Source organism: Schistocerca nitens, chromosome 1, assembly GCF_023898315.1.
Source record: "Schistocerca nitens isolate TAMUIC-IGC-003100 chromosome 1, iqSchNite1.1, whole genome shotgun sequence".
NCBI classification, from domain to species: Eukaryota; Metazoa; Arthropoda; class Insecta; order Orthoptera; family Acrididae; genus Schistocerca; species Schistocerca nitens.
The window spans coordinates 473,009,084-473,021,900 of NC_064614.1; the positions used below are offsets into that span (position 1 = coordinate 473,009,084).

A 12,817-nucleotide genomic window follows, 5' to 3' on the forward strand; every position below is an offset into this window, starting at 1 on the left:
TTTTAGTGAAAGTTTCCATGCCAAGTATGACAGAGTACCCTGAATGCCCATCCACTCCTCCACCATCTTTGACAAGGCTGTTGGCAGAATGTGGGTGACTTTTTATCTTTTTATGCTGGAAGTCTTTGGTCATCATTTGATTTTCTTCAAAATTTATGCAGTGACTAGGTTCAAACCCAGTACAGACATTTTAATTACTAGTCAAAGACACGACCCATAGACCACAGGTCCCACTGTGGAACTACAACAAATAGTCACAGCATATCACAAATACAAATTACTAGCTGTTGCCCATGACTGTGCTCACATATCAATAGTTTTGTTATGATGATTGTTAGTGAATAAGTAAGCTACTGTACTGAGCATAGGTCGCAAGGTTCATCTTCCCTGCCCAACTGCCCAACCTCACAATGCAGTGCATGCACAGGGTTGCTGCAGAGTGGGGTGTGCAGAGGGGCATGAGCAGAAGCACACTACATAAATAACACTACTGGAGTAGCTACAAATTATATAATGTGTATGTTGCACAGCAGATCAGTAATTTTTAATGTGATTTATATTTGCTGATGTAAAAAACAGAGTTCCATTCTCTGCTTTATTCTCTTAGAGAACAATATGGAATAAACATGTTGAGGATTGTATAACCATTACACTGAATTGTTTATGTAGAACATATCAACCAATAAAAGGCTTTTCACAAATATGGCGAAGCACAAAAGTCAAAGAATAAATAGCTTTTTCAGAGAGTACACATTTTATCCTAATACACATAATATTATTCAAATCAATAAATATCTTGTACTAATGACAACATTATGAAAGGATAGATTGCTACTCATCATGTAGTCTAGATGTTGGGTTGCAGGCAGGCACAACAAAAAGACTATTAAACACATAAGCTTTCAGCCAGAAGGCTTCCTCTGAAATAGGCAACATACGCACAAATATTCATGCAAATAAATGCAGCTCACACACACACAACCACTGTCTCTGGTTGCGGTGGCCAGACCAGCTCTGGCAACCAGAGACAGTGGTCATGTGTGTGTGGGCTGCATTTGCGTGAATGCATGTGTGCATGCTGTCTGATTTGCGAGGTGGCCTTCTGGCCAAAAGCTTACATGTTTAGTAGTCTTTTTGTTGTGCCTGTCTGCTATATGGTGAGTAGTAATCTATCTTTTTCGTAACATTGTCATTATTTCATCTTTGATTTTCCCTTGTTTAATATCTTGTAATACACACATTCTAAAGCAGCATGTGTCCTTACTCTGGGTTCAAGATCACACTAAATATAATTAAAAGTGATTCCACAGTTTATCCTGAAAATGTAACCAACAGAGTTACTTTCACACTTACTACATTACTGTGGATTTCTGTACATTAAATCATGTGCCCACTCAGAGAATCGGATATCTCTCCCTAAAGAATTATTGTTGTTTATCTTTGCAAAGACATCAGAAATTTAATTAGAATAATCATGTTAACTGGTACATTTATTATACTGACCTATGATATCAGGATTGATAAGAATAGAAACGTCAGAGGATGGCATGTTGTCTAAGTTAATTGTTCGCTCTTCCTTCATCCATGCCACCACATTCCAGAATCTCTCCTGTGGTTGATCACTTTGTACAAGCACTAGTGGTATATACCATTGGAGATCCTGTTCTCTTTCAGATAATCTGTCTGACTTATTTAGAATAAAAGCTTTCTGTAAAAATAAGCAATCTACTTGTCTTGATAATGTAATTACCACTACTCAGCAAAATCAGCACCATATTATTCACTATAAGTACAAAAACTAGATTATTAAGGTATATGGTTAAAATTAAAAAGTAAAATATCTGTATTTGACTGCAATGTTATTCAGTGTATTACACTTCAGAATTATGAGAACATTGGAAATTACAGGACATGAAGATGTCACAATGGAAGGTGCATTTATTTATTTATCCTGGAGATGATATTTATGACATAGGATGCATGTTAGTGCAAATGCTGAAAAACATGTATCCTCCATTACAATAGTTTTTACATATACATGGACTGTGAAGGACAGACTATGCAATTAAACATAAGAATTAATTGTAAATTGACTATAGTTAAATTAAAGATTGTGGTACTGTAAGACAATCCTTACTTGAAAGATTGGGGACATAGCACTGCCATTACCAGACAGTCCTTCAAAACTGAATGGCTTTTTCTTGTCTTACGGCAAAACAAAGGAATGCATACTGACATACTGTGATTAATCTTTCAAGTAAAGAGTTGGATGGTCCCACAATGGCAGTGTTGTAGGAAATTTAAATTTTGTTCCCACACCAAGGAGACTTCCTGGTACAGAATTAATCTTCTCTGTAGAACAAGCATCATACAGCCTCCATCAGCACCAAACAGAAGAAATTAGGCAAGAAGTGTCCCACATGTTGCATCAAGCTTGGCTACCATCTGATAACACCTCTTCTGCAGAGAGAGCAGCTACTTGTTTCCTTCATAATGATAATGAAGAGATAGTTTTACCCACTGACAAGGGAAATGGCATAGTTAACATATTTTGACACAGGATGATTACATCCTTGAAATAGGTTTACTACTCAATGAACCAGCTTACAGAAGATTGTGTAGTGGCCCCAAAGAAGGGTTAAATGCGAGAAACATAAAGAAGGGATACCCTCATAACCAGTACTTGGTAACTGGGTGCAGCCACTTACTACCTGGTGAGGTACTTTTTGGTGGATTTTATTTGATGGCTGAAGTCTTTGAGGCTGGAACCTACTGATTTACTTGTAAGTTTTAACATGGTATCTCCATTCACAGAGTTCCTCTGGAATAGTCCTTGAGTTTGATAGGTGAAAAAGTGGATGAGGAATTGATGAAGTTTTCTCATCCTGCACTGACATCCACATATTTTTCATTTAATGGCGACATTTTTTAACACAATGACGAAGTGGCTACGGGTAGCCACCTATCACCCATAGTTGCCTGTTTATTCAGGCATGACTTCAAAGCTAGCGCACTGAGGGCTTTAGCTTTGAAACAATATGTTTCTGCAAATACACTGACGATACTTTTATGGTCTGGCCTCATGGATGTGATGCTCTCAACCACATTTCAGACCACTTTAACTGTCTTCAGCCCAGCAATAAATTTAGCATGGAGGTCAAAAGTGATCAGGGGCTTTCATTTTTGAACATCATAGTTTACAAAAAACATTATGGTACTCTGGGCCAGAGTATTCTCTGAAAGCTGACACATACGGATCAGAATCTGCAAGCTGAGAGTTGCCATTCATCGTACCAATGCAATAGCATCCTTAGAACTCTGTAACACAGAGCTTATGTTATTTCTGATATGGACAGTTTAACCCATGAACTTGCAGATTTGATGGCTGTGTTTAAGGAAAATGGAAAGTCTGAGAAGCTGATTTATTGGGTTATGGAGTTTGGGACATCCCTGTAGCTGCATGAAGAGGAGTGCAGATCTGTGACCTTAAATCCTTGTATTGGGGGTGTACTGCTTAAGACTGGAAGATTTTTAAGGAGTTTTAACATTACAAGTGTGTTACATTCACCTTCCAAAATTAGCATACTACTTGTTTCCGTCAAAGATAATTTGAGACTTAGGAAGCCTGGTATATAGGAAACTCTGTGTCAATAGGGGCAGGCTTATATTTGCTGTTCGATTTATACAGTTCAGGACAGGTGCATGGAACATTGCCATTGGCTGAGGCTACAACAGCCTGTAAAATTGGTAGCAGTAGAACATCATTTAAATGGGAGACACAGGATGAAATCTGATGAGACTCTGATAGTTGCTTTCACTTCCAGGTTTTGTAATGGTGTTTATATAGAGGCAACTGAAATTAGGTTGAAAGACAACCTGATTAATAAAAAAGGTTTTTCCTCTTAGCAGGATGTGGAACTCTGTGCTATTTTGCATCAAACCAAAACACTCTTTGATGTGGCCCACACAACTGTATGAAGATAATAGTTGAGTAAGATATGTCATTGGTGCCAGTGTGATAGTAGGGATGGTGGCACCAGCCCTGTCTCTGGAGCGGAAAAACTGTGGTAGGTGGCACATATGCCATGTATGTTATGGGGCTCTATAGGGGACAATGATTTGCAGCCTTGTCATCAACCTTCAGCAGCACTCAGCAGCAGTGTTCTACAGGTGTCAGACAAATGGATCACAGAAATCTCAAATCATGTTGATTTTACAATTCAGCAGCAAACCTGAGGAGACTACAAAGAATTGTTATGCTGGGAAAGCCTACGAACTGACAAATTTATTAGTTTGTTTGTGCATGGGTATACCAACAAGGGCATAATCAGTGGGGTGGGGAGCAAGGGACAGCATAATGCAAGGGTAGAACAATCATTTCAAGGTAAATAATTTCCAATATAATGTCTTTTGAAACAATGATAATTGTTTGTAATAAAAACACTTTATTAAAACTGTGAAAAAGAAGTCCTTTAACACACATTATCAGTTTTTGATTGTTTACCTATCATCAGATGTTGTTAAGATAAAAATCCATTAGGGCTGCATCTGCATCACTTTGTACTGATAATGCAGATTATAAGTTGCTCTTCAGGGTGCCTCAAAGATTTTAAAGATACTTGAATAAAGATTCCACCAGATGTATGAAGACTTCCTTAAGAAATTCAACATTCATTTGCATTTTTTGGATAATAGCATTTTCCTTCACTTCCTCTAGTTATCTTTGCTTATTGTTATGTGGGATATGCCATATTCCCTAAATTTTAGATTTCAGTTGAGTTTTTATTCCAGTTTTATGGAGATGGCCATTGAATACTATATGTCATATAGATGCATTCTGTTAAAATACTTTCCCACATCTTATGAATCAACTTTTAAACCCAGCAAACTGAGTTCTGGTGATTAGCAAAATCAATTTTTTTGGTGGAAATATCAACTAACCAGATACATTTTATTAAGTTTATTGATCCATTCTTAGGTCATTAGCGGCAGGATAAACTGTCCACATGCACCATAAAACTACCATAACTGAAAGGAAACTTCACACTCTTTTTTTCCATGGATGGCCTACTTCATACACCTAATCTGCTTCATTGTGTCAGACTGTACCAAAATCTAACTACTATTTCGCTGGTTTGTTTATATCTTAATTTATAGATGTTACACAAAGCACAATCCTACAACTACACTGAGGTCAAACATATTTTAAAGATACCACCATAATAAAAGAAATGAAGGAAAACCAAAATGATCTATTATTTAAACTTCTAAGTTGTGACTACATGAAAACAAAGTATAAGAAAATAAACCACACAACGTTTTTCCTTTTTTTTTCTAAAAAGAAGAGAAAAGAGAATACATGCCTACCTGCTCTACATGTGCTGTTCTTGTTTTATAGTTCCTAAATACAGTAACAACTGGGAAAAGCTTAGTTTTAAGCCATGACTTAACAATCTGTGGTACAGTCACACCAGCAGGGAGAGCCCAGTCTCTGCGTGCTTGTTCTGTAAGTGCAGAGATGATGTTGTCCAATATGAATGTTTTGTATGATCTGCAAAGAATAATTAAATGTAATAACTGTGAAAAACAGTTTGTTATTTCCCTTGCTCAACTTTTTACCTGCCTAGTCATTTGAGAAAAAGATAAGATTTTGCAAATCACACCCAGACTTCATCATGACGCCAAAATTTACATCAATTTTCTGTGCTAGTCTTTTAGTATTATTTTTAACAATATAGAAAAGATAATTAACTGCAAAATTGTGAAATGAAAGGAGAAGATTTATGGCCCTCAGGCAGAGGCAGAAAATGTAAAATTTGAATTAAATCACTTAAAGATAAAAAGAAAAGAGATGCTCAAAAAAGGCGAGAAGTATATAACAGAAAGGGAATAATTTGTAAGTACATTTGAACTTAAGTTGAGTGACAAATATGACTCTTCATCTAATTTAAATTAGGAGACCAGGACCAGGATTCCTAAAGATAAGACACTAGAAAGCAAAATAGGTAAACTACTTTGATACAGTGATGAAAGACGAGTAGGCCAATAGTTACAGAATGTAGTAGATACAAGTTAGTTTGATAAAAGTTTTGCAAAACTATTCCTCAGCTAAGTAACAGAAAAATGAAGATAAATATTTAAGGGTTTTAGGAAACTTCATTAGGTGCTGATAGTTGTGAGAGCTGAAAATAGCCTGGCTAAAATCACAAAATACAGGACTAGGTGCAACCTACAGAAATGAGAAGCAGGTACTGAAGACACAAATGTTGGTTTTGTGGAAGTCCTGTGATGCCATGACCAGCACCTTATTAAATCTGCTGTAGAAGGGGTAACCAGGTATGAGGTGGTTGGAGATCCTTAATATTTCTGCAATTTCCTGCGTCCATGAATGTTATTAAAATATTGAGAGATACTTATCATAGCCTAAACCATTACAGGAATGATAAAGAGGAGTTATCAGATCTGTTAACAGAAAGTTACAAAGCCCTCATTGTTGAGATATCTTCTGAGGATAAATAAGGAATTTAGAGAGACAGTATTTAAGCAAATTAAACTGAAAAATCCTTCCATTTTGTCACATAAGAAAGTAAAAGAGACTGATAATAAGCTTTCTTTGTCTCCATACCCATACAAATCCATCCACCAGATACAATTTGAGAAATGAGACTGTTTGACCAGACAACATGTTTCCAGTCATCAATAGTCCAATTGATGGGCCCAGGCAAAGCACAGGGTTTGAGTTGTGCAGTCATCAAGGGTACACGAGTGGGCCTTTGGCTCCCAAAGATCAAAATGATGATGTTTCATTGAATGGTATGCACACTGGCACTTGTTGACGGCTCGGTATTGAAAACTGCAGCAATTTGCAGAAGGTTTGCACTTCCATCAAATTGAACGATTCTCTTCAGTTTTCATTGGTCCCATTATTACAGGATCTTCTTCCATCCACAGCAATGTCCGAGGTTTGATATTTTACTCGATTTCTGATATTCATGGTGCACTCATGAAATGGTTGCATGGGAAAATCCCCATTTCATCATGCTGTGTCACATCGCTTATGCACTGACTATAATACCATGTTCATAGTCACTTAAATCTTGATAACTTGCCATTGTGGCAGCAGTAACCAATCTAACAATTGTGCCAGACACTTTATAAGGCATTGCCAACCGTAGTGCCCTCTTCTGCCTGTTTACATGTCTCATATTTGAATGTGCATGCATATACCAGTTTTTTTGCGGCTTCAGTGCATGAACAGAGGAGGAATTGTCAGAGTCAAAAACATTAGAGCAAATATAAAATTGTAATTACTGCAGTTCATGGGTAACTGGGAAATTTTACTAAAAATTATGATGCCTTGTTGAGGGCTGTGGACCTATCCAACAACAATTTATTTCAATGTAAATCTCACTGCCCTAAGGCAGCTTTGAAATTGATGTATTTCTATAGTGTATTATGTATCAGTGTGAATGGTTACAGTATGTCCCACAGTGGAGGCAGGATTCAACTGGTACTGATGCACAATGTATTAAGCATGAAAAGTAGCAGCTGCTTTCACAAAAGTATTGTTGGCAACCATTTCTTAACATGGACTATAAGTACATATGGAAAAGTAAAAGTAAATTTTGAACTCTTTAAAACAGGTTCATAATTTGATGAAATGTTAAAATCTGTCATATGACTACCTCTGACTGATAGACTGTTGATAATACTTTTACACTTTTTTGGTATGATCTGTATGGAGATGGGACTGTACAATGAATCTGGATTTTGATTTCCCTTTGGAGAAATTTTTCTTCATAATTCTCTCATCATTTTTATTCCTGATAAGTTTGCCAACAAAATAAATGACATTACTGCCATAAAACTTGAATAAAACAGAATTATCACATAACAAGTCTTTTCTCTGCTCTGCTTCCTGATTTTGAGTGCTGTCATGTCTAAGGAACTAAAAGGAGTACACATTTCATCTTCTTCATCATTAAGCAGTCCTCTAGTGTTATTTATTTATTTTCTTTTTCAAACTTTTTCTGTATTGAATGTTTTTCAAAAGTTCCTTTAATTGTGGTATCTGTTCAGTTGCAGCTCATCCCCTTTTTTCCATCATATATTTAGTGACACTGTCAGTTTGTACATGAAAGAGCTTGTATTCTGTTGTAATCTGTTTCTGAATGTAATAGTCACAGCTATCATTTCCAAGGCAAATTAATATCATTCATCAGCCTTTAACTTTACAGGGTAACATGTCACACTTTGCAGCTTGAAGTTTTATTGATTTTTTTAATTTTACAAGAAATAAGTAAAAGGTTATGCTTATTTCACAGTACAGTACAGTTCTTAAGTCTATAACCACCTCTGCAGTTACAACACATGTCCTATGTTATAAGAAATACATATTATATTATCATAAAAATTCACTCTTATTTTTCTCAAAGTACATATTTGTTCTTATATAAGAAAGATAAATCTAATTAGCTTCTGTATTCCCTGAGAGGAAAAGGTGACAACTTATACTCATAAATAGGATAACCAAAAATATAATTGAAGTATGTGAAGTTATAGTCTTTAGTTACTGTTCATATCATAGTATACACTTTACAGTTATCCATTAAAAAAATTGAAGACAAACTGTTACTATGCATAAGTGCCGATTTGCAAACCCAGAACACCAATAATCAGAAAGTTTATAGGAGCAGTGGCTTTTGAATTTCTAGTGATTCCAATTTTGTATCAAATGTCCATGGATGGTTTGTTTAGAGTAGGCCTATACTGGCATCAGAATAATGGACACCACAATGTTGTCTAGACAGGTTTATGTAAACAAATTATAAATTACTTTTATACTTTGTATGTGGTCATATGTAGTCCACATGAAAATTTGTTTTATTACTTTATTGTTATTATTATTATGAAGCAAGTTTTCTGACTGTTAAAGCCCAATGGGTATTAAGAGAACAACAGTTTAGCTAATGGATGATTAATACAAGAACAAATCAATATAGGAAGTATTCCTCCCATCTGAAAAGATAAACTGCAGAGGATAGTGACCCATTAATAATTTGGTTTACTGACGTGAGACAAAATGTTGTTGTTTTTATCTGAATGTTATTACAAATTCTATATTTACTCAACAGTCAAAATTATGTTTCAGCTATTACCATTTCAATGTACATGTATGTAATGTTATAGAGACAAAAGAAAGGGAAATTTTAACTGCAGAGTATGATGGCATGACTTCAAAAATCAGATTTCACTTAAAACTCTGTTGTTACTATCCTTTAACTCTTACCTGTCATATAAAAAGCTGTTGAGTCCTGATCTCAGAGTATTTTCACTGAGTGTATAATTTAGCAGTCGAACCAACCACATGCCTAAAAAATTGAAAAAGTATATATTAAATCAAAGTCAGGCTCACTAATATATTGAATTGCACAAATTTTGGTGCGTATTGATATTCACATTCTATGAACAAGGGATTATCCCTTAGCTTCCCTGGTCATTTTTTTCACACACAATGTCCCAAGTTTGGTTTCACAGACCACTATGTTTCAACTGCCATAAAAATTGCGTTCAGCAATGTCAATGAAACAGTTCATCTTGTTCTGTATAATGTTACATTAATACCACACAAAAAATGTATTAAAATAAAGTTTAAAGTTTATTTTCATTCCAAATTTTACTTTTTGTTATACTTTGATTGTTTAGTATATGTGTAATAATAAAAACATAATAAATTCCCATACAACAGTTAAAAAATAAAAATTACAGTAGTACTTTTTCGGTTTTTAGTTTCTGTTTCAGAAGTTTTGTTTGCACACTCTGCAAATTTTTCTAGAGCATTCAAGACAGAGTGGCTTCTTACAACAATGGCAAACATAAGAAGTCATCCTCTTCCTTTTTGGGTCACAGGTGGAGCATGTTTAGCGTTTTTATTTATTTATTTTTTCCCCCGTCAGTCTATGACGATTTCTGCTCTTGGTTCTGCTACATCAAAATCATGATGAATGGATGCACGAAGTCCACAATGTATGTGAGAGATGTTGAGTTGTTCTTCCATTTGTGGTTGCAGCAATGTGTATGCAACCTTCTTCAAAAAATTAAAGCTGGTTATTTGAGTAGTGTCTTTGTAGGAGTTGTGGAGGACAAAGGCATTCACCCCACTAACGGACAACATGCTGAAAAATAATTCCATTGGCCATCATTGAGAACGTCGTGCAGTTTTATACTTTGCAACATTCTCATTTAGAGCATCGACACCACCTTTAGTGTGATTATAGTATTTCTGGTTTACCTGTATTACCACCTTTGCATTCATCATGGCACATAGACAATATTAGAATCACTACCCTAATCTTTTTCAGCATAAATGAAACTGGAGTTCGATCATGCATGAATGCATACACTGCAGAACCAACTTTCTTGCTCCTCATAGGTAAGATTTCTTCTGATATTTCTCTTTTATTTTATTTTGTCTTATTTATTTACTTTTTTTGGTGTTTACATGTATGTTATTGCTCTTTATTTGAACCATGTTGCTAACTGTATTGAGCTAAACCAGTTGTCTGCAATAATATTGTGGTTAGTCTGTTCAATTGGTTTAGGTAATCTAATCACAACCTCAGTTGGTTTATGGAACTTGTTTTCTACTGAACTTAGATTTTGTCCATTTCAATCCCTTCCCTTGTAAATAAATGCATTAAACAGATAACCAGTGCAAGCATCACTAAGGCAAATGACTTTTCAGTAAGGCACAGGAATTTCAAGCCATACTTGAATGATTTTTTTCAGAATGTAGGTCTTGAATCTGCATTTGCTTGATCAATACATGTGTGTTCTACAGTATTGTACAACATTTGACAGTTGTTAATAAATTTTGCAAAAAATTCTGACCTTGAAGCGATAGGAACATTTTGCTTGTGTTCAAAACGGGTTGCAGGATCATTGAATCTGAAGCATGTTAGGAAGACAACAAATTGGTTTTTGGATATAACACATCTAAATATGTCACAGCCAGTACCATCTCTGGCATAAAATGATTTGTAATCTTCTCAGATGGATTTAAAGATATATCAATACAATAGTAACCGAAAAACGCATTTGGCTCACATAAATGAGCTCCATACCAAACATTTGGATTATTTTCCAGCTTTTCTTTGTTTATTTTTACTTAAGTCCATTTCAATATGATACTCAAATTATTATCAGTCATAATCAAATTCCAAACAGTAAGAGGACCTGGATTATCAACTACTTGAGCAGGTGGTCATACAGTCAGCAAATGAATGATGTTGTGCTGTTGAACATGAGATTACTTGAGAAGAGGCTTCGATTACCAGTGATATTTGTTTTGATGAAATATATTTTTAGTTGAATGTTTAACTGAAAATTCAATCTCTACACTCTCATCCTCATCATTCTGATCACCTGTTTCATTCAAGAAATTTGCAGGTAGCTAAAGAAATTCATCTTCGTTTTTATACTGCTTTGTTTCTCAGTTATGTTTACTTTCAATTTTGTGGTCACTCTGTGATCCAACATCACTTCCTAAACTGTCCTCAAACCATTTTAAAACAGTACCCTTGAAGTCAGGGTCTGTAACAAGAACAGTAGATGAAGACTTGGCAACTGACTCCATACTGCAAAGCCCCAGGTGTGGTCTCAGATACTGCTAGCATAAAAGGAGCAGTAATAGTACCACTCCACATCACATTCAAATGGCTAATAGCTAATGACAAAGGAAATCATGGCAGCTTTGAGAAAGATTGTACCCTATCTGTGTCCACTACAGACAGAGTAACAATAAATACTGGTGGTCTGCGAGACTGCACCTGGGATATTAAGGGTGAAATGACCCTAAAATTCTTTTTGTGTTCTGGGTGTTTATCACTGAATCAACTGGAGAGAAAAGAGAAAAATATTCAGATTTAAAAACAACGTAGAAATGATCCACAAAACGTACCACATTCAGATGTTCAGTGCAAAGTTTCACTGTCATTTCATTACAGCAAGGACACTATTAATTACTTTAGTGGTAGCAACAATTAGCTGATGACAAATTAGACCTCAGATTTCAAGAGATGGCAATTTTAATGTTTTGGAGCAAATGTTTGTTTTTCCAAGAAAAATAACGTGTGCCTCACTGAGCTCTTTACTCAGGATAAGAGGAGTCTTAACTTCATGGATTGCACTGAAGAAAGATTTTAATTAACAGTTCAATTTAGAGATGAGTACAACAGTATTCCAAACTCTGTCCTGAATAAAAGAGATACAGGTAGAGTCTCTTCAAGAATAATTACAAGTAAAAATATATCTAGTTGATGTGATAGTGAAGAACACTTGGTACTCCAGTACAAAAAAGAGATGAGGTGGTAAAAAATAGTTTTGAAGTAATTCCTGAAAATAAGTGACAAAAGCTACAGCAATAGAAATTTCAAAAACTTGTGTGACGAAAAACATAAATGTTAAAGTAACACAAGCACCAGGGTCATAGTCTGGGACCCAAGCAGGAAATGTTAAAAGTGCAGCGTCTGCAACCATACATCAAGTGATTTGAACCACAGGAGCAAAGGCAAGAGATGACTAATTTGTTATGAATCTGCCTCTATCTCAGCTGAATCCATAGAGCAAATGTATTAAAATTTAAGGATAATGATGAGCATAAACACTGTTACAAAGATCACTAATAGCTGCAAGTTTAAATATGTCTGACCAAGTAACCAAAAAATGAAGTTGAAACACAGTGAGATGGAATCACTCCACATGATATCACTCTACTCCACACAAACAACCAAGATTTTTCTCTTTTGCCCAAGTGTAT

The 12,817-nt window shown here is 35.4% G+C and overlaps 1 protein-coding gene across 1 annotated transcript in view; it reads right to left on the bottom strand.

Moving 5' to 3' along the window:
* The window catches only part of LOC126251941 (aminopeptidase Ey-like), a 243,344-nt gene that overhangs the window by 94,169 nt on the left and 136,358 nt on the right, over positions 1-12,817 (bottom strand). The window contains exons 10-12 of the mRNA XM_049952705.1: positions 9,290-9,371; positions 5,368-5,551; positions 1,504-1,708 (exon numbers count right to left, since the gene is read on the bottom strand). Coding sequence (XP_049808662.1) covers positions 1,504-1,708; positions 5,368-5,551; positions 9,290-9,371 — 471 coding nt within the window. The remainder of the gene's footprint in view (positions 1-1,503; positions 1,709-5,367; positions 5,552-9,289; positions 9,372-12,817) is intronic.